At 39.0% G+C, this 23,470-nt stretch overlaps 1 protein-coding gene across 10 annotated transcripts in view; it reads left to right on the forward strand.

Moving 5' to 3' along the window:
• TAF2 (TBP-associated factor 2) overlaps positions 1 to 23,470 on the forward strand; it is a 61,791-nt gene that overhangs the window by 24,732 nt on the left and 13,589 nt on the right. For 7 of the 10 annotated variants that reach the window (XR_016054750.1, XR_016054749.1, XR_016054751.1 and 4 more), the window contains 7 exons: positions 4,658 to 4,755; positions 4,842 to 5,189; positions 5,279 to 5,366; positions 6,724 to 6,849; positions 6,922 to 6,978; positions 9,086 to 9,165; positions 9,326 to 9,368. Coding sequence is in view for 7 of the 10 variants with exons in the window: in XM_088865597.1 (XP_088721723.1) it covers positions 4,658 to 4,755; positions 4,842 to 5,189; positions 5,279 to 5,366; positions 6,724 to 6,849; positions 6,922 to 6,978; positions 9,086 to 9,165; positions 9,326 to 9,368 (840 nt within the window). In the remaining 3 variants the exon portion in view is untranslated. The remainder of the gene's footprint in view (positions 1 to 4,657; positions 4,756 to 4,841; positions 5,190 to 5,278; positions 5,367 to 6,723; positions 6,850 to 6,921; positions 6,979 to 9,085; positions 9,166 to 9,325; positions 9,369 to 23,470) is intronic. The other 3 variants (XM_088865599.1, XM_088865600.1, XM_088865601.1) reach the window with 1 other exon arrangement.

Raw genomic sequence — 23,470 nt, forward strand, 5'->3', positions numbered from 1 at the left:
TAGTAAAACATTTCTCAGAAAAAAGAAAACTAAAAATGGACTTAGTAAAGGATTACAACTATGTGGCCTGGGATTTCTTAGACGATATTATGAAGTTGATGGGGTTTGGTTGGCATTGTAGAATGTTGATTTTGGGATATCTATCCACATCTAATTTTTCAGTACTGGTTAATGGATTTCCTAAAAGGATAGTTTCACCCCGCCAGGGGTATAAGGCAAGTTGATCACCCATTCCCTTTCATATTCACAATGGTTGTTGAGGCTTTCAATTGGATGTTGGGTGGAGTATATGAAAAAGGGGTAATGACAGCTTTCAAATGCTTGCCAAATGGTCCACCAATTTGAGATCTGCATCATGCGGACCATACTCGGTTATCATGTGAAGCAACATGTGAAGTGTTTTGAGTTATTCACAGGCATAAAAATGGGGGCTGTTTGTGGCTGTTCTTAAAGTATTCTGAGGTATTCCCAGGCATGAATTATTGGTATTGCAAAAACTAGATCTTGGTAGTTCAGGCTATAGCTGAAAGTCTACAAAATTTGGCAAGAAGAGTAGGTTGTGATATGGGGAGTTTTCTGAGAACTTATCTTGGCATTTTGCAGTTCATAGGTAGGCCTCCCAGTCATCTTGGGTCAGGGTGGTAGAGAGAGGGAAGGAAGTTAGATGCCTTAAAATCTAGATTTCTATCATTAGGGCGAAAGAATCACATTGATTAAGTCTTGTCTCTCTAATCTCCCTATCTATGAAATGTCTCTGTTTCCTCTACCAATATCTGTAGTTAGAGCTATAGGAAAATGGATGAGGCACTTCCTGTGACATGGTATGGAAGAGAAGAAGAAATTCATCTTAGTAATTGGGATAGAGTGTGCTCCCTGAAGAATACGGGTGGGTTGGAGATTTTTTTTTTAAGAAATCTAATAATATTGTATTGCTATGTGTTAATTTTACAAAAATTGCTTTCTGGGAAGGAAGCTTTGTACAAAAAAAGCCCTGCAATTACAGTGGGCTATGAACAAATTGACACAAGAAAAGGTGGCCAAGGGGGAGAGAGGGGGCAGTACATCTGAGTCTTAGAGTACACTCAAACAGAGCCATTGAGTGCCCCTTCTCTGGCTAGAGAGTCAGTCTCTGAATTACTCTCTCTCCACACGTGGTTCCATGATAGTTGAAGGCCCCTGGATATCTCTGAAACCTCGTCGAAAATTTGTAGCATGTACCAGGGACATTCAGATGTGCCTGATGTTGAGGAAATGACATTGAGAGAGTCGCCTTTGACAATCAAACTTTGGCTCCAGTTGTTATAAAAGAGTTTGAGGCCTTATAATGGGCTAAAGCCTCTTCTGTTTAAGAATTGAGGTGGCCAGCGTGCTTGGAAAAAGTGGCTAGGGTGGCCCCTTCGTGGTCACGGAAAGGGCCTCCTATACCCACTGGCCCTGGGTTACCAAGAGAACAACCGTCAAACTTGGGTTTTACTGATCTGGGCACCAGGGGGATCCAAAGGGAGGAGCGAGAGATGTGATGCTCATTGAGGTTAAGTAATGCCAGCCAGTCTTAATGGAAGGCTGATGAGAACTGAAAGAAACAAATTAAGTGCTGCTTGCTAAGTGCTGGTGGAGGTTCACAGATTCCACAACCATGTAAGCAGTTTGTGGCACAAAATATGGAGTATAGGAGCCTGGCTGGTTTGTCAAAAAACAGATGACTACCATGTTATTGTTGGGAATCTGGAGAGGTGTAATGAATAATATTCCTTCAAAATTCACCAGCCAAACCAGGGTCCTGGTTGGTTAAGGTAAAAGGACTAGAATCTGGGATGATATCTGGTTAAAGAACGGGCTAGGAGGTATCCAAAGTTGTATGCACTAACTGCCAGGCCTCAGGACACAGTTCACAAATTGGGTCTTGATGTTGGAAAGAAAGTAGTTTGGACTCCTCGACCGTGCGGTTATCTGAAAGGTGATGACATGGAGATACTCATGGAACTGTTAGGGGAACTTCAGGAATATCTCTATGTGCCCTCAAAAGAGGGCTGCATTATTTGGAGTGTTACAGGAAAGGTACCATTTTAGTTAGGTTATTCTATGAAATTTTAGACCTGCAAGCCCCCACAATAACCTCTAGACTATGGACTACACCAGCCTCACCAGAAACCCCTAACCCTTTGGCTGGATTGTGATGTTGGATAATTTTCTTACAGTTGACGACCTGGTAAGTTCAGGTATGATGCTGGTGAATAGGTGTGTCATGTGCAGAAAGGATGCAGAAGATGTTAAGCTATTTATCCATCGATTATGATTTCTCTAGTATTCATCTCTTCAGTTTTGAATATGAGATCTTCTTAAGGTTTCTCTTCCTCTGTTACAGTATTTCACAATTAATTGTTACCATTGTGAATTATAGTTTAGGGTTTTGTGTGTTTGCTCGCTGTTAAGGTTTGAATACCCAATTCATTACTAGTAGTATATATATTAGGCATTGTTACTTTGTATTTTGATTCATAGTTTTAAGAGGTACAGAAGTGTCATAACATTGGAATAATGTATCGAGCATCAGCTAATTAGATTTCAAATCCTAACACTATTGGTTGGCGATCCTAAAAGCCAGCCTAGGTTGTTACAGATGCCTGCCTGCGTTTTGGTTCTATTTCGTCCTATGAGAATTTTTTTCGTCTTTTTTTCCTTCAAATAACACTGTGTTAGTGACTGGCTTTTATGCATCAAGTTGCGCTCTGAGGAGTACATACAGATAATGCATACAGTGAATAGGGGGGATGGGAGAATGAGCAGATGCTAGTGCCTTAGGACATGAGGAGCTTAGATCTGCTCCTGGCGTAGGAAGCATGTTGTCCCTCTTATTGGCTTCTCTATGGACATAAATAAAAGTGTTGGCTGCTCAACACCTACTCTCTCTGATAATTGACTGTATCTGATAGGGTATTCATGTAACACTTATTTCACAATGATGAACTTCAGATTTTTCACTGTAGCCCAATGCTAGGTTAAACCTTCAAAATAATTGCTCAAATGAGCATAGATTCCCTGCAACATAAACATAGACCGGTAATTCAAAATCTCATATTGTTTTTCAAGTTCCAATTCTGAATCATAATCATCAATAAATTCATTGCATTACTAGTTAACTATGTTGAATAAATTTATATTGCTAGCTGAACACCAATCTTAGGAAATCAGTCATTTATAAGTTACCAATCCCAAGAAAAAATATATTCCTCGGAACATGTTTTGAAATTGACTCTCTTTCTATATGTAGTCTGTTGGATTGATATTTTTGCAATGGCAAAAAATTACAACTAAAAAAAGTTAGTTTCCCATCACAATTACATTTATGATTTAAAAATGAACCTCAGCATCAAATAAAAAAAAGGAAGAAAATAGTTTTTAGCTGTGGCAGATTCACAAATTCAGAAACCCTAATTTCATCCGAGTCACCGCCTCTTGCAATCAGCGACTCATAGTAGTGAATAACTTCAAAATGTAATTATTTATCCCTATACTCCCACCGATCGAAATTCCACAAGTAATGAGAACCTAGTAATCTAATTCGCAGAACACCCTGAAGCTTTACTATATTTCTCCCATAACAGCACAAGAAACAAAAATACAAAGCACTATAGTGATCTAACCCAGAATAAGACTCAGGAAATCCAAATCGAGTCTCTCTTTAGGAGAAACATAAATTACAATGGATGAGACAAAATGTGGTGTTTTTCTCTTGCATCTCTGAATTGGAAGAGGCCGAGGTATGCGAGGTATGAGATGGTTCAATGGGCTGTCAGTATGGGGATAATGAGCGGAACTAGTTGCATGGGCTCTGATCTGAACAGATAATGGAAATGCTGCATCCTCCCATCTCCATGCTTGCCACCCACTCTGGCTTTCTCTACTTTCTTCTACTTTCTCTCTTCTTCATGGAGAAGAGGATCAGTGTAGAGAGAGAAGGTGAGAGGGCAGATGGTTGCTGGCGGAGAAAGGTGAAAGGTGTGGGAGAGTGTGATGGATTAGGGTAGAAACCCCCCCACCCCACCCCCCCTGGGGAAGGGGAGGTCGAAACTCCCCAAACCCCCACAAGTGCCCTGCTTCCCACATGATGCAGGGAGTGGAGGGAGTTTCAACCCCCAACACACACCACCAACGCCCTCCCCCCCCCCCCCCACCCCGTCCCAAGAAAAGAAGAAGAAAAGACAACACACGTACACACAGAGACCCACACCCCTGGAATTTCTGTTGCCCCTTTTTTTCAGGGTCCCAAAACTTCTTCTCCCAGAAAACAATGTAGTAGTTTGCATTGCCAAAGATGAGAACTTCTACAATAATTGGGAAGTTTTGTTGCCCTGCACCGAAATTTTCAGTTGCCTATTATCCCCCAAGTAATTTACCAAATCACAGGTCCTCCATGGGCAGGCATTCCTCGATTTTGTAATTCACTTTAATTGTTGTGATCATAAGGTCTTTTAAGTCTTAAATTACAAACACCCTTAGCGCTATATGCATTATGTTCTCTAGGCTTATTTATGTCATGAATGGTGATTGCGTTTGATGGATCAATTTTGATTTTTTTTTTTTTGCATATGTTACTAGATGGACTGAGATTTGGTTTTTGCCTAATGTTTTCTGTCTTTGAAATGGTCATATGCAGTTCAGGCATTTTGCAAACAAAGTTGGCAATCTAGAGCGCCCCTTTCTGAAAGAATTCTTCCCTCGCTGGGTGGAATCTTGTGGTTGTCCTGTTCTGAGGTTTGTTTTGTGGAACATACATTTAACTTTCTTGAGATTGTTGATCTGCTTATTTCTGTTCTTAATGTGTATAATTTACTCAACAGGATGGGATTCTCTTATAATAAGCGGAGGAATATGATTGAATTAGCTGCTCTTCGTCGTTGTTCTACTACAGTAACACCTCTTGCATCAGTTGGTAAAGACAATCCTGATTCAAATAATCGTGAATGTGATGTTGGGTGGCCTGGAATGATGAGCATCAGAGTTCATGAACTTGATGGAGTGTATGACCATCCAAGTTTACCTATGGCTGGTGAAGCTTGTCAACTTTTAGAAATACAATGCCATTCAAAACTTGCTGCCAAGCGCGCTCCACGGCCTAAGAAAGGCTCAAAACCTGATGGTTCTGATGACAATGGTGATGCTGTTGCTTCCCTTGATGCCCGTTCTGGGTAGGCATCATCTTGAAGGCTAAAAAAATGGCTCTCATTTGAAACCAATTTTGCTTCATCAGATAATTTATTTCAAATATTTTTTGCAGAATGGAGTCCCCCTTGCTTTGGCTGAGGGTGGACCCAGAAATGGAGTACCTGGCGGAAATCATATTTCTTCAACCTGTTCAGATGTGGGTATGTCTCCATTCTAACGTTTATTTGTCTGGGCAGTGGTGGATAACTCTCACACATGTTGATTTTCTATGCTAAACTTTGTGTAGTTAGTAAGTTACTATAGTTCCTCAACATTGCTTATTTTACGATCCATGAATCTTTCTTAGGTAAACTGATAATGTATCTGTTATTTATCAATCAGTGCAATGCTTATCCATTTTATTTCTTGACATTTTAAATGAGTCATAACATTGCTTCATGCTGTCTGTCTCCTGTTATATTAGTGAGGCAGTTTTCTTTTTCTGATGGTTGAGAACTGTTATTAGGGATTTCTTTTCCCCATTTATATTTTACCTAAAAATAAAAAAAACTACTGGCCCTTTATTTGTTGAACATATTAAGATTGGTTCCTTAATTTCTAGTTCTGTGCTCACATGATGGCTGAGAAATAGTGAATGTGGTGTATTTCTTGCTACAATATATCCTTTTTGCATTATATGATTGGAACTTTAAGGGCTCAAACTAAGTTCTGCTGTCATTTAGCCTTTATGTGAGTTAAGTTCTTGGGGTTAAATTGGTGACCGGGATGTCCTTTGATTTGTCAATGTAACTGCCAAAGGGCGATTAGCGAGTTTGTGCCTTTGGGAATTGTCTCACTCTCTATATGGAGATACGCATGCATATGTTCATGCATATGCAAACTCTCTGCATTGGCTCATTGCTTAACTTAGTTAACTTGCTTACCCAGAGTCAGTTTTTTTGGATGAGGTTATGTGAGTTAAATCCTGATAATGATGTCCAGATTTCTTGCATCACAAATGCTAGGGAGCATTAGGAGCTTATGCTACAATGGGATTTTTAGGGGGGTTACATTGGGAAAATGGGTGAGCTGGCATTGATTGGATCACATGATGCGGGCCTGTAGTTGAGCTAGTTGGTGTTTTTGATTTCAAGGGTACTGAGGATTACCTCCTCTGGCAAGCATTCTCTGCTTGTGGGACTATAGCCATGTCAACTGCACGCTGTGGATGCCAATGTGTGGGATAGGTGTTGGGGAGTAATTGCCTTTGATATTTCCAATGAAATCTGCTGTGGTTTTCCTGATGTCCTCAATTAATGTTGTTGGGGGGGTGCATTGATTATGTTTTGATCAATAATGGGGGTAATGTGAACTGAAGTATGTCACTATCCCAAGGGAAAGTTGGGGTGTGAAGAAATGCTAGTTATTTTGATGTTGCTTCATAGTTTTTCTGCTTTTATTTCTCTGTATGTTTATGATAGTTCTTTGTATGTTTATGATTACAAAGACTTTTGGTCTTGTCACTGTTTAGAGTATTCTGTTCTTTCTATTTCCCTTCTAATGCAATTTCGGTTTCAGATCAATCAATTAGAGAAGGACAAGGATGTTGTTGCTCAAGTTCAAGCCATAGCGGCATTAGAGGCATCTTCTAATCAGTCATTTGCCATTGTTCATGCTTTAAATAATTTTCTTTGTGATTCAAAGGTAATGACAGACTTGTTCTCTTGTTTCAATTGGGAAGCGTCTATGGGCTTATTATTCTGATGTGCTTTCCAGGTATTCTGGAGAGTCCGAATTGAAGCTGCTTATGCTTTGGCAAAGACAGCTTGTGAGGTATGCTTAGAGCTTTCTCGCTCTCAAGGATCTTTCAATTCAATGTTTTTGCATTATTCTCTCTCTAAGAATTGGCAATTTGGATTCTCTTGTACTTTGATTCTTTTGGTTTTCAAAGATCTATGTGCCATTGTTTTTATTTCAATGTAGTGTTTCACCTTTATGGATTAGTAATTAGATGATTCTGATGCTAAAAGCAAAATTAATCTGCCGATCACCACTGCCAATTTTAAAGATGGCTGGTTGTTTGACATGCGCTAGTTGTGCTATGCATGGTTTCTGGCTTTTATCTATTGTATGCCTATGATACAACCAAAATACTGTTAGTAGTTGAGTCACGTTTGCAAGTGTTTTCTTGCAAATTTGGAGCATACTTTAAATATTTTATGATATTGTCTAGGATGTCATGGCTCATACAAACTTGAGTGCACTTCAATGCACATATGATAAACATTTATTAGTTCTGGCATCTTGTGAACTCTGCAAATTTAGTACCCAGTTTGCCAAGTCAACACATAATCATGTTTCCGTGTTCAGAATCTTGAACTCTGGCCTGCTCGATCGAATTGTCTCGCCTAAATAAATAGCCAGCTTGGAAAACATGGTAGTTTTCCCAATTTTTGTGAAAAATGCAAAGTGGCTGTAATAGGAATAATACCGAGTTTGCCAAGTCAAAACATATTCCTTCCATAAAGTGACACAATAAAAGGTTGTATATGACCATAATCTTGGGCATACCCTGATGTTTCAATTAAAATACTGACCCACTAGCCAAGTTGATTTCACTTGGAGAGTTTTTCAGACTTGAAACTATTTTTTCTTCACTAATAGGAATCTTTACTCCAAAATCATCTATTGTAAATCAATTACTATATTTAGTGGGTTTTCTGGATGTTAAGAGTCTATAGAGGGAGATGGTTCTTGTAGGTTTTTAGTCGAAATTGATCATTTATATTGGAGTGGATAAATGGCATAATATCTCATTGCCATAGTCTTGTGTTTCTGAGCTTTGATTCTTTGTTTTATCTTTGAGTTTTGAATAAGCTTAGTCGATTGCAACAAATGATAAATGATTAATTCAAAGAACGCATATACTATACTCCCGCGGGAGCATATAATGCGCATCTACTCCCTCGGTTTAGTCTAAAAATTTGGGAACCATATAAAAACTTCTAGATGATTATTTTTAAAAGAAAAATTTGAATTTATTTTGAAAAGAAAATTTTGAATTTATTTTTAGAAGAAAAATTTGAATTTTGAGTTTCTTGACACTTAGATATAGCCCTACAAAAATTGAATGGTCACTATTCAATCCTCGGGCATTTTCTCTAGTACATAGAAAGTTTACTTCTGAAACTTTTTGGGCTGAGATTATTCTATGGGTTGTAGTGATCACATCCCCGAAATTTGAGATCTAAAAAGTATCCTACCATGTATTTTTCCTGAGGGAGTAAATAGATAGGACACGCCTGAGGAAATCTTTTGGGTTAACGAAAACTATAAAAATGCTTTTGAATTAACATGCTTAAACAGAGCAGCATGTACAGAAAGGTTCTCTGGTTGAAACAATGATACCTGTCTGCTTTTGATTGGTTTCAAATGTGTTAAAACTTGCCTTTACTTATTTGGTGTGGTTTGTATAAGGCTGAGGCCCTAAACAATCAAAGTACGGAGCACCTTCAAATAGTGTCGAAAGACGTTGTTTCAGTACTAGAATCTTTTGATGGCCTGATAATTTATTTTCACATCTAATTATAAAATTTAAAGCTTCAAAAATAGTGTAGATCGAGCAGAACTATGAACACTTGAAAATCTTGAAAATTGAAGGTCCAGAAAATGCATTACATGATGCACTATTTCTAAGACTTGAAATTCATTTTTTCTCATGTCCATACATCTTGAGGTCGAGATGATTAGTTTGAGGATTTTTTAGCGTGGAAACAACCTCTTCTACTGAATTTTTGAGGTGTGCCTTAATTTGATTGTTTAGGGCCTCACCCTTATATAAACTTTTTCTTTACTTTTTTAGTTTGTGGTTGTATCATATTTATTTCTTGATGCCCTTGTGTTGTTATTTGCAATTACATTTAGTGGTAGCTTATTGCAGGAAACTGATTGGGCTGGCTTCTTTCATTTGGTTAAGTTTTATAAAAGCCGAAGATTTGATCCGGACATTGGACTACCAAGGTTAAATTTCAATTTGATTTAAAGTAGAAAATGGATTTTAGATTTGCCTAATAGGCACAACACATAGGACACATGTCCTCTGTGCGTATGTTTTTTTGTACTTTTAACTTGGTGCACATGTTCTATACTTGTTTATGACTTTACTTTTTGTTTTTATCAGGCCAAATGACTTTCATGATTTTCCTGAATACTTTGTACTTGAGGTAATGATGTAACGTAGGATTTGTTGTAAATTGCATGAATACATGCTGTTCTATTTTTGCTTGTGGCTCCATAATGTTCTGGGCCAGTTGATTCTTTCATGTTTTAGGTGTTAATCTTAACATTTTTCTTGAGAATGCTAATTATTAGTAACATTATCTAATGTAGTTCTTGTTAGCATCAGCTTTCTAATGTTCTATCTGCTCTGCTTTTGCTTTGTTCTTAATAATTGGTGACAAATTAACCACTACAAAGGAAACTCAATGCACTGAACATGAAGTAGTAACATTCATGAGTCAAATAATCATCATCATCTGAGCCTTATCCTGACTATTTGGTGTTTGCTACATGAATCGTGTTCCACCATTCTGCTCTATAAAGGGCCATATCCTCAGACCGAAATTCACCGCATATCTTCTCACTACTTCCATCCATGTCCTTTTAGGCCTTCTCCTTGTGCTTTTTGAGCCTTCCACTTGAATCAAATCACCCCTCCTAACCGGTGTTATTCTAGGTTGATGCTGCATATATCTAGACCACTTAAGTCTACTTGCCCTCATGGTTATATCATCATCATAGCTATGAACTTACACTAGTTCATTTGATAAGATTAAACTGATTCACCTTGGGGTTAATTGTATTTTCACTTTTAGAATGTGGTTGCGCAATACATAAAATGACTGTAGTACTTAGCAGATGTGCCAATTAGTCTTTGGGTTTTAGATAACAAAGAAATGAATTTCTGAAGTTGGTGGGACCAGTGTTCGTTTTAGAAAGAGAAAATGGGGGGGGGGGGATACAGCGGTAGGCCCAAATGGTTTCCTCTTGGTTCTTTCAATGAGTTTTTGGAGATGCTGAAGGATGTTTTCTTAGCTATGTTTACAGAGTTCTATCCGCAAGGACAACTTAATAGTGCTATGCATGCGACATTCATTGGATTGGCACCAAAGAAAGGTGCCGAGGATATTCAAGAGTTCAAGCCAGTTGGATTGCTGGGCAGTGTGTACAAAATTCTGGCACCAGTTCTTGCACCTGGGTTAAGGGAAGTCCTATCTGAGGTCATCTCTCCCATGCGGCATTTGTAAAAGCTAAGCAAATTATTGATGGTGCGATGTCCTGTGTGTATTCACTATATAGACTATAGATACATGTTGACTGATAGGTTTTGGGATAGATGAATGTGGGCATCCGGCTGCCTGTTCATTTCTAAGTCCTAATAAATGTATCCCCAACTGGCTACTTTTGTAGCTCCAGAGGCTTAAGACAAGGGGATCCCTGCTCTCTTTTTGTTCTTCGTAGTAGTAGAGGCTTTCAGTTGTATGCTAAACAGCGTCTACGGATCAGGCATGTTAACAAACTTCAAGGCTTCATCTAAAGGTTCAATCATAACCCGTTTACAATATGCTAATCAGACACTATGTTTTATTGGGCTGAGTGGCAGATAAGCAAAATATTTATCCTTTTTTTTAATGATGTTTTGAGGTAGATTTGAACACAAGAGTTAACATGGCATAAACCAAGTCGATTGGTGTCTTGGTGATGCCAGAAGGAAAGGTAGGAAATTAAATCCGCCCTTTTTCTTGAACCTTAAGCAAGTAAAATCAGCAATAATAAAGAAAAACCATCGCTGTAAATCAAGTCAAGAGAAGAACTTTCTTCTTTCATAAAATTGCCCCAAAGTAGCCATTGGTCGTTGCTGAAAGATGTTTTGGTCATGTCATTTGTTGGGCAAAGAAAGATCGAACCTGCCCTTGGCTCTTAATCAACATCTTCATTGAGATCTGGTAGAGGTTGAGTAAGCTCCAAACAACAGTAACGCCCTTGTGGAGGGAGTCTAATGAAGCAATTGACACACTAGCAACGGGTTGGATTAGAATCTTGAAGCCCTTGTGATCTCGCTCAAGGAGCAACAAGGTGAAGTATTGCCAAGGTGGATCTCCAAACCACCATAAAGGAGGACAAAATCTGTTGGTTCCAGCGATGCATGACTGAGTGGCTGAAAGTGGTGGCTAGAACATTGTGTTCTTCCACAACGTCAAAGTTTTGAAGAACTAGGCAACATGATCCTGCACGTTAGTGTTAGAAACCGACAAACCAAGGGTGTAGCAAAAATGGAGAAACTTTCATGATCTTTTTCAAAATTATTCATGGTGCATGATTTAACTTTCAAAACCTTATGGGAAGAGTCAGCAAGGAAGACCCTTTCTCAGAGGCAAACATGCTACATGCCATTGTTGAACTAGGGCATGACAAAGCACTTAGACCCAATGGTTTGCCAATTGCCTTAGACCATCAGTTTGGGACTGCTTGCCTCTAGATTTCTTGGCCATGTTCGAGGAATTTCATTATACGGGAGTCATTCATAGGGCAAGAACTCAACTTTCATTACCCTCATACCAAAAATAGAATGTACGGAGGAATGGGCTTCAGCCCCATTTTCCTAGTCAATAGTTTCTACAAAATAACGACAAGTGTTGGCCTTCACCGCCTGATGTTAGTGCTCAACCAAGTGATCTATGCACCACAAGGGGCTTTCATCCAATGAAGACAGATTCTGGACGATGCCTGCTGACATGGGTGCCGTATTTAGTATGTTACTCAAGTGTCTAGTGTGATGGCCCAAAAAAGCAGTACATGCCCAATTTGTCTGTGCCAGTGTTTTAAAAAACGACGAGTCGCAACGGATTCGCCTGAGTCAACACGAGAATCGGTCACCCCTTTGTCTGTGCCAGTGTTTTAAAAAACGACGAGTCGCAACGGATTCGCCTGAGTCAACACGAGAATCGGTCACCCCGTGTCGATTCCACTTAAATATGCAGAGTTGCCCGGTTCTAGAGAAGAACCGGAGAGTTGCTACAGTGAACCGCTTGAGTCGTCCGGTTCTATGCAGTGAACCGCCTGAGTAACAACAAAAACTCCTGACAGAGTCGTCCGGTTCTCTGTAGTGAACTGCCCGAGTAACAACAAAAACTGCTTACGTAAATGCACCCACTATCACACCCAACTTCTTACATCAACGTGCACCAACGCATGTACACATGGCCATGCAACAACAACGAGTTGCTTGGGCTGGTTTGATTCTTTTATACTACCCTTTCTTCCCACATCGCTTCGATGTGGGACAATTCTACGAGTTAGATGGTGTACGTGGGTGGAATTAAAAAAAGCACAAGGCTGGGGTTTGAACCCAAGACTTCTTGTGACAAGTTCATGTGGTCTACCATTGCACCAACCTCAATTAAGTGTAATTAACGTGGATCACTGATATATACATTAAGAATCAATTAATGTGCAAAAAAATTTAAATTTACTTACCCGAAAAAGATATAAAAACTCTATTAGGCTATTATCTCATGGGATTATTTCATTATAAGATTAATAATTAATTAATTAGTTAATTGGGATTAAAAAATTAGTCCTAGCTCATAGGATATTAAAAAAAACAAAAAAATAATACTAATTCTAGTCTATTGAATATTAAAAAAAATTAATTTAGAGGATATTTTAAGAGAGAAAAATAGCACTAACTCATACTGCTGTAGATTTTATTTCAAGTTGCTTTATCAATTATCCCACATTGCAAATATGAATTTTTTTAATTTATTGATAACCAAATCTTGTATATTATTTATTAATTTATTAATATTATAAATTTTGTAATGTATTATTTTTTCTTATAATTGTAAATGAGATTTTTAAAATTAGATGATATTATAAGACATTTTATATTTTTATTTGTATAGTAAAAAAATTATCAAATATAAAGTTATAAACCAACAACTTCAATTTCAATATATATTATTACAGTTAGTTAGGTTGTAATAATTTTGGATGATTAAAGCGAATTAATAAATGTTTGATACTTTGATGTGATACTAATTTGCGTGGGAAATAATTTTTTGTAATCTTATAATATGGAAGTGTTTGTAACTATTGTGCATGTTGTAGATAGGCATTTTTTTATTTTTTGAATTTTGTTATCTTTATTTTTATTTTTTTGGATAAAGTTTTTTTAAATTTTTTTAATATCATAACATTAGAATTTATTGGGGGTTTTATTTTTACTTTTAATCATATGATATGGAAGCATTTTCTATTAATTTTTAATCATGTTTACTATAATATTATAATTAATAATTATACATTGATAACCAAATCTTGTATTTTATTTATTACTTTATTTACATTATAAATTATATAATGTATTATTTTTCTTATAGTTGTAAATAATTTTTTTAAATTTGATGATATTATAAGACATTTTAGATTTGTTCTTATTTGTATAGTAAAATAATTATAAAATATAAACCAACAATATCAATTTCATTATATAATATTATAGTTAGTTAGGTTGTGATAATTTTGGATGAGTAAAGCGAATTAATAAATATTTAATACTTTGATATGATTTTAATTTCACTTTATATGAGAAATTATTATAAAATATTATAATACTATGTTATAATTAATAATTATATAGACATCCAGACAAAAAAAAGCATCAATATTTACCTATTTTTACAAAGTAATGAAAATACATAATGCAGCACTCCTAATTACGTTAGAAACTAAAGTAACATTATTTTTAGATATTTATACTTCATCCATGATAATTCTGTGCTTATCCTTTTGTGTAATGTAAATTTAATGGTTAACTGTAGTTCATGCAGGGAAAGAACATCTCAATATGTGCATATTGATGCAAAAAAATGAAAGTTCTTAATGGAGTACCCCCCCCCCCCCATTTCTTATTGGATTCCTAAAAACCAACATTTATAATGAATTTTAATAATTTTTCAGATTTTTTTTAAGGCTAAATCCGACCGATTCGGCCGATTCCCTATCTGGATCGCCGATTCACCAATCCGGAAGGGTTTTTGGGGTGCCCGATTCGGGGCACCGATCCGTTTTTTAAACCGTTGGTCTGTACAATCATATATTTATAAATTTAGTGTATAGATAGATCTTAAAAGAATATCAAAAGAATAAATGAGAATTAAAATCCAACATAGGGTGCAATTTAGATTTTAGATCATAAACCACATCTATTAGAAATTAGCTGTAGGTTCAAACCCCAAGCCCCAAGAATGGAATACTTTTATTTAGCGAAAAAAAAAAACAACTTTAGACATTAAAACAATTTGTTTTATAAGGAATTGTACTTCTTTGAGTCCATACGGCGCTATGTTAATGTGATGATAAATTGATGTCAAATGCATAATAAATGTTCTCATAAACAAATATATGTGATGAAAATCTATTAAATAACTTTTACGAACATATGCATGCATGGACATGCATTGAAGGAGACGCTTTTTTCTTACATGGTGTTTTTTTGCAATCTTTTTTACAATTTGTTTGACTTTTGTTATTATGTACTCTAATAAATACAATAGCACACTTGCATTAATGGCCTTGGAATATGTTTACACTTCTTAATATTATAACTATTATATATTCCAGGATAGTGATGCTTCAAAATAATAGTGTTGGCCGACACTTTTAGTAACTCTTTAAATGATTGTGGGTCCAAACCCCATCACTGGTGCTTTTAATATAACATAAAGAAGCGACACTACGTGTGTGAATATCAGGCACGTGCTGTCAGCTTAAAAATTTCTTAGACACGTACAACCAGCTTGTCGGGCGTGTGTCTAGGCTTGTCGGCATGTTGTCTAAGTGTGGACACACGACACAAGAGTAAAGATAGAGTATCTTTGTAACAGTAGATGAAGCTCTCATTGCTCACGAATATATCCATACCCCATACCAATCCAGCCGATCGGGCGTTGTTCTCGAACTCGATTTCGACCAGGCATCAGGCGTATAGATACTCAACTTCACCATGAACAAGCTGGCCTCAAGCAAAATTTATGCTCGTGGTCATCTTTCTTCTTAGTCCTTAAAGTCCCTTTGATTTCTTCCCATAGTCAAGGGTCTGAGCTAGGGGAACCCCTTGTTTCCTTCTTGTTTTCTAGGGTTGGGAATGGGTTGAGTTGGGTCTAGGCTAAGTCTGATCCCAATCTGCCTTATCTTTAGTAGTTGGACTAGGACCCAGACCCAAACCCGATCGGGTCCAAGGGAACTTGACGTAGACTCAACCTAGGGTAGTCAGGAAAGACCCGGACTTGACCCAAACTCAACCCGTGCCGACTTATATTCATATTTGATGTAAATAAGAAAATTACTTTATTAAAACAATAGATAAGTGCATATATCATGTCATCATCATCCAAGCCTTACCCCAGTTCTAGTTTATTGGGGTCGGCGAAGTGCATATATCATATAACACTTACATTGTATGTAACGTTTGACAATATATATGTTGTGTTATAGTGTCACTATAATGAGGTCCCGCTCCACAAAGAAGCCTTCCCCCTCCAACTTCTTGTTCTATAAGGGTGTGCTTGATAACAGGAAGTTAGGGGGAGGAAGAAGGAACTTCCCCTTTATTGTACAACCTCCGTGTTTGATGCACGAAATTTATACAGTAAAGAAGTTTGCCCAGAACTTCGTGAACTTCTTTACTTCCTCGTGCTTAAGAAAAAAAGTTCCATCGATGGAACTTAAAATAGGAACTTGGCCCTCGAAGAGGGGCTTCTTCCTCAAACCCTATTCTACCTCCCTCCTTATAGTTATATTTATATTGTTAATTTACATTTGTATCATGTTAATATTAAATATTATATAATAAACTATACATTAATAAAATAAATATAAAATACAATATATTACACATATAATATATTTATATAATATATATTTGATTTTATAATGTATGATATATTTTATTTATGTAAATAGATATTTACAATATTATATATAATACAAATACATATTAATAAAATAAATATAAAATACACTATATTATATATTTAAATTATTATATATTTATGTTATATACTATATTTTATTTATGTTATAGATATTTACAATACAATATATATTAACAAAATAAATATAATACATATATATTTTATTTAAATTATTAATATATAGGGAAAGTATATAATTTGACTATTTACCTTTGGTACAAGGTGGTCACAATTAGTCTTGACCATTAGATGTGAAATTGGGTGGCTGAATTTATTTCATTGACCTAGCTCAAAGTTTAAAGGAAATTTTTTCGAACTTTGTGACACACCCAAGCTATTAGATTTCACATCGGATGGTGGTAAGTAATTGTGACCTCCTTGTAGCAAAGGTAAATGGTCTATTTGTATACAATTCCTAGTGTATATATATATATATATATAGGTAATATAATATATTTTATTTACGTAATAGATATTTACATTACAATATATATTATTTTATATTTAATATCAAAATATTATTTATAATATTTTAATAGTATTTAAATAAATATAATTATATATTCGAACAAGTTGTCAAACACGGGTACTTAGAACTTCTTTGACATTCCAATAGGTTATCAAACATAGATACCTAGAACTTCTTTATGAGATCTTCTTTCTTCCCAGCAAAGAACTTCCAATTTCCAGAGAACGTTTACCTTCAAGTTATTAAACAGGCCCTAAGGTTGTCCACCCACCTTGCTCCACTAGCTTAACAATGTGGGAACTAAACTCAAAGGCTATTCCTCTCCCCTGCAAAGGTCTCTCTCTATCTAATCCCATTCACGTCCAACAAATAAAGTTTTGATAGGAAATTAACTAGTAGCTTTGTTAAAAGTTTTTATTTGATTGTCCTCCTAGGGATTGAAAATAGGATTGAAAAAGTTATAAAAAGCAAAAAAAGCTTTTCAAAATTTTGTAGGATGCAAGAGAGAGCTCATGTGAGAGAGAGAGAGAGAGAGAGAGAGAGAGAGAGACCACAAATGGGGAGAAAAGAGCTCAAAATTTTCTAGGACATGGGAGAGAGCTCATGTGTATAAGACGAATGGAGCTCGAATATTTAGAGAACATGAGAGAGCTCAAAATTTTAAATGACATGGAGAGAGACCTTGTAGTATGTATAAGATATAGAAGGAGAGAGATAATGGTTGGGGGAGAATTGCGAGAGAGAATGGAGCTCAAATTCTATAGGACATGAGTGAAAGAGCTCATCTATATGAAAAAAAGAGAATACAAAAGGAGAAATTTTAGTCTCACATTGTTAGGTAATGAAATGGGGTGGAGTGGATGAGGTTATATAAGGAGAATGTTTATTAGAGTTTCAGTCCTCCATTGCTTAAGTAGTGAAATAGGGTGGGTGGGTGAGTCTATAAAAGAAGAATGGCTATAGAGAGAGTGTATAATATAATATTGCATAATATTATGTAATATTAGATAATAATATAATTGATATTATATGATATATGGAAATTTAAGTAAATGTTGTAATATATTTATCCAGGTCGGGTGGGCTCGGCCGGGAAATTGGTTGGATTGACACTTTTGTACATTTTGATGCCTTCATAAAGCTATACATTTTTGCTTATACTAATACATAGAGTCAACGTATCAAAAATGAGTGCATACTTATTTCAAGTGGTGAGAACATTCCTGTAGAATCTGATGTATATTCTTTCAAAGACCAAAAAAAAAAGCTATATACTTTACTGTCATGCAAGATAGTATGGTGTCATCGAATAGAATATAAACAATTTCAAATTACTATTCATAATGTAATGAGAGTGCATATACCCTGACATGTTCATCATAAACATGTTTATGTGGTTCTTGTTTTCCAATCTTCCATTTATCTTTATGGTGTTTGTGACAATCATAAGGGGGCACTATTTTCTTTGGGTTCCAGCACTTCTGGTTGCATCCATGGAAAAGCTAGTGGCTCTCAATCCTTCAATCTGGAAAGCATTGTATGCTTGATTTAATTTATATAGCATTGTATCATCCTTTTTTATTGGCACATCTTTTATTATTGTCAGTTTGTATCTTCAAAGTGGTAAACAAATGATGAATTCAGCTTGGGCACTCAAATATGCCAAGTGTGGGCAAAAATGTCCACACTGGTATCGAAGTAAATAGGTTTTCTTTTAAATTCGACCTTTTATAATCTCCATGCTATATGGTTCTATATATTGATTATCAACCTGCCTAGGCGGGCGCCCAGATACCTGCGTGGCCCTAAAGTATTGGGGAGTGGGTTTTCTTTTTTTTGGTTTTTTGGTTGGGGGGGGGGGGGGGATGAGTCTTTTTCTAATCAGAGAGAGAGAGAGAGAGAGAGAGAGAGAGAGCATAGGGGTCAATGTGTGTGAGACCTCACATCAAACATTAAAGAGAGAGGAGAGCATAGGCATCTGTGTATGTGAGGATCTCAAATTGAACACTTGAAGTCATCTTCTTCTTTTTTTTGAGAATGTTTACTTGTATTGAGGTAAAAAGAAAATACAAAGGTTGCCCTCCCACAAGGAGTGGCAAAGGACTGTAATACCCTTTACAGGGCAACAGAAATAGAGCCCATAACAGGGCAGCAGAAGTACAAGCTATAATAGGATCAAAACCAAACTAGGTGATCTACGGTGGACAGTCCACAGAATTTGAGCCCAGAGCTCCATATTTGGCTAGAGAGTTAGAGATGGAGTTGGCCTCTCTCCACGTATGCCTCCAAGCGATTTGCAAGAGGGAGCACCTATGTTGGATTTCGTCAAACACGGACTCTAGCCTCCAAGGGCACTGGGCTGGGGTAGAAGCCCAAGCGATAACATTAGCAGAATCTCCTTCGATCACCAGAGAGGTTCCCCAGTCCCTGTTGAAGTGTCGAAGGCCATCAAGGAGGGCCATTGCCTCCGCCTCGATGGAGTCTGAGCTACCGATGGACTGCTCAAAGGAGAGGAGAGTGCGACATGCATGGTCACAATAGATGCCACCTACACTCGAGGGTCCAGGATTGCTCAGGGAGCAACCATCGAAATTAAGCTTAATGCACCCTGGAGAGGGAGGTAACCAAGAGGCTGATCTAGGAACTTGGGTAGGTCTTAACTGAAGCATAGCCTTCCAATTTTGGTGGAAGTCCGCCACTGAGAAGCACTTGAAAGGTTTAGAGTTGGTTGCCCAAAAGATGACCAAAGATCTCGCCTTTTCCATCAGTGTGATAGAATTAGAAAATTCTCGCTAAAGATTCTCTAGTTCCTTTCCAACCATAGAGTCCAGAGTAAGGCTGCCACGTAAGCTTTCTGAAGAATAATACCTGATCTAGCCCATGGGGGTGAAAGGTAAGAAGAGCAGAGCTGTGGAACAGTCTGAGGGGTGACCCAAACCCAGCCAAAAAGTTGGAGGATAGAGCTCCAGAGGAAAGATGCTATCTCACGGTGTAGATAGAGATGAGCATTGGTTTCAGCTTCTTTCTTATACATGATGCACCTGTTGGGTAGTTGTAGGCCCCTTCTTTGAAGATGGTCCACGGTTAAGCCCCTCTCATGGGTGGTCACCCAAATAAAGAAGGTGATTTTAAGGGAAGCCAGAGAATCCCAAGCCTGAGCAGCAACATGGGCAGGAGAGGAGGGCGGCGGGGCGGGGGGAAGGGAGGATAGGAGGAGAGCCTTATAAAAAGAGGCAACCGAAAACACTCTTGAAGGTTAAACGGTTTAGGCCACCTTATCGAAACCCGAAGAAGGGAGTAAAAATTTGTGGAGTAGGGTCTGCAAATCAAGAAATCAGGTAACCTGGAATCATTAAGCGGCCTTCTGAAGGTAGGGTTCCAAACCCTTCCCTGGGGGGAGGGTTCAAATTCTTAGCAATGGTGGATAACTGGTTTCTAGCCAACCGGTAAAAGGTGGGGAATGAGTCCCTGAGTGGGGTGTGGCCCAGCTAAATGTCCGACCAAAAGGCAATACGGTTACCCTCTCTAGGATGAAAGTGGATATGGGAGAGGAAGCGGTGAAGGCAAGAATGGAAACCCTTCCAAATACTTGAGGCATTGTGGGGGACCTTGGAGTCAGGGAACCAAGCCTTGGGAGGGCACCGATATTTGAGACAGACCACCTCTTGCCATAAGTGATCTGTTTGGGATGCAAACCTCCACCACCACTTACCAATGAGTGCAATATTGGTCTTCCTAATGTTGCAAATGCTCAGGTCTCCAAGGGATTTCGGGGTGCAGTCCATCTCCCAAGCAATGAGATGAAATTTCCTTCCATCGCTGCCAAACCAGAGGAAATTTCGCATGAGTTGTTCGAGCCGATTTGCCACAGAGACCGAGATCGGGAAAAGGGACATTTGGTAAATAGGTGTGTTAGAGAGAGTAGCCTTGATCAGGGTGAGTCTACCTGCAGGGGAGAGGAAACGACCTTTTCATCTTGCGAATCTCCTATCAAACTTATCGATAATATGGGACCACTTACTAGCTTTAGGCTTCCCGATACACAGGGGCAAACCTAAATAAGCGGCAGACAAAGGTTGAGCTTTGCAGCCCCAAAGATCAACAAAAATGGACACCGACTCCAAAGTCATGGCCAACCCCATCATACTGGTCTTGGCAAGGTTAACTTTGAACCCTGTAGCCCATTGGAAGCATATGAGAAAAAAGTGAAGGTAATGGACTTGATCAGGCAAGGCATCACAAAAAAAGAGGGTGTCATCGGCGTATTAAAGGTGGGAGACCGAAGGTCCCCTGGGGCTAGCTAGGAAGCCCTTGACCAGGCCAGCATGGTACAAACCCAAAAGGGAACCACTGAAGACTTCAGCAGCAATAGAGAAAAGGGAAGGCAAAAGGGGGTCACCTTGCCTCAGACCCCTAGAAGCTTGAAACATGCCCTTGGGTGTGCCGTTGATGATAATCGAGATAATGGGTGAGGAAATGCACCCTCGCGTCCACCTCCGTCAACGTGCACGAAAGCCCATGCGGTGTAATGTCTCATCGAGAATATCCCAGTCGACGTGGTCATTCACCTTCTCCCAATCCAGCTTAACCAAATCAGGGGTTTTTGCAAAATGATGGGTATGAAGGCATTCGTGTGCAATAAGGGCACTATCTAGGATTTGACGATCCTTGACAAAAGCACCTTGAGTGGGTGAGATAACCCAACTCAGTACCTCATGGATTCTAGTGGCTAAAACCTTGGAGAGGATCTTGTAAGAGCTATTGACTAGGGTGATGGGCCTAAAGTCCTTTAATTGCTCTGCACGTTCGTTTTTGGGGATTAAAGCCAGGAAGGTAGCATTCATGGCCATATTAATCACTCTGCTAGAGTGGAAATCAGCAAAGAAAGCCACCACCTCATTCTTAATGGTGTGCCAAAACTGAAGAAAGAGAGCAACGAGGAAGCCATCGGGGCCGGGGGCTCTATTGTGGCCTAAGGACTTGACTGCTTCAAGGATTTCAGCTTCTTCGAAAGGGCGTCCCAACCACACTGCTTTGTCGGGTGGGAGAGCTTTGAAACTAAGGGATGGCATCAAAGGCTTTGAGCCTTCTTGCACCTTGAAAAGGGTCTGGAAGAAGTTGAGGAAGGCCTGCTCAATGAGCTGCGGTTGGTCGAGATGCTGACCTCCAATTTTGATAAAGGAAATAGTATTGTCATGTTTGTGACAATTCGCAATCTTATGGAAGAAAGCGGTGTTATTATCGCCTAGTTTCAACCACTTGACCCTGGAGCACTGCGCCCAAAAGATTTCCTCCTTACGAGAATGGAATGGAGAGCTAACTTGGCCTCACTGCGCTCAATTTGGTTAGCAAGAGAGAGGGGTGCAGATTCCTCGAGAGAATCAAGGCGGAGAATAGTGTCGAGAAAAGGCTGCTTTTGGGCCAAGAAATGCCACGGAAGGTTTTTGCACGAGTCCTTAAAGGCGAGTTTTAAAAGATGTGGCTTATGCTGAAGGCAAAGCCAAGCCAACCACGAACGATAGGGGAGAAAGAAAGCCACCACGAGGCAATGAGGGAGGGGAGATGGGGCTCCTCTAACCAAGATAGCTCAAAACGGAAGGGTTTGGGACCTCGGCCCAGGGCAGAAGTGTTGAGAAGAATAGGCCGGTTATTAGAGATAGGCTTGGGGAGGGCTACAGAGTGGAAGTTGGGAAAAGATGAGTCCCACTCAAGAGAAAGGAGGTACCGGTCAAGCTTAGACAAGGAGGGGTCTTCCGAGTGGTTCGAACGGGTGAAGCGTTTGAAGCGGTACATCCAGCAGTTGATTGCTGGTAATGAAGTAAAAGAACACCACCATTGCGGGGGAAATCCTTGAATTAGAGTTCCTTTCAAAGGACCACCGAGTAATGTTGAAATCCCCCCCAATACACCGGGTCAAGGATGAAATTGAGGCAATGGATTGGAGTTCAGACCAGAAACTATCTCTTCAAGCATGGGAGTTGGGGCCATACATGACATAAAATTTCCATGGTAAACCATCCAATGTCCTAAGAAGGGAGATTGAGACCGAGAATTCCCCAATAAGAAAGAATAAGAGAGAATGAAGAGAAGGGTCCCAGATGACCCATATATCTCCGGATGCACCATTGGACAGTATAGCCAGCCATTGGCAGGGACGTCGACCTCAAGTTGATACACGTTTTGGAGCGAGGGAGCAGGCTGTTTGGTCTCTGGCAAAGCTAGGATCGCAAGCAAGTGTTGCCGACATAATTTGAGAATGTGCTGGAGTTTCAAAGGGTCATCGAGACCCTTGATATTCCAGGTTAAAATCTTCATGGAAGGGAGAGAGAGAGTGGGCAGAACGTCCCCCTGTAAGGTGAGTGATGGGGCGACCCCTCGAAGAAGGCAAATTGGCATTCGGGGTTCAACGAATGGCCCATCACGATCAGAGTTGATGTGGCAGATGAGATCAACCATTTCCCTCCGTTCCTTGGATTTAAAGTTCGATCTGAAGAAAGGGTCATTTTCGATGGAATTGATGAGGGCCTCCTGATGGCCGGGAAAATCCATACCCATCACCTTGATTCCTTGAGGGTGTCGCCCAGGGCAGCGTCGAAAGCTTGGTGGAATCAAAATCATCAGAGGGAGGGACGAGGGTGCCAAGGGGCTCCCCACCATAACAGGTCAGGGAAGGGGAAAAGGGGCAAGAGAAAGGGGAGCCCCTAGTGGAGAGAGAGGCCAAGATCATCCCTCCGACAGGAGGCACGAGAGGCGAGGGGAGAGGTGAAAGAGGAGGGAGGCCAGGCTGAAATAGAGAAGGGCACCAAGGGGGGGGGGGGGG

This window comes from Amborella trichopoda, chromosome 4 (genome assembly GCF_054954075.1).
Source record: "Amborella trichopoda isolate Santa Cruz 75 chromosome 4, AtrichopodaSantaCruz75HAP2 v2.0, whole genome shotgun sequence".
NCBI classification, from domain to species: domain Eukaryota; kingdom Viridiplantae; phylum Streptophyta; class Magnoliopsida; order Amborellales; family Amborellaceae; genus Amborella; species Amborella trichopoda.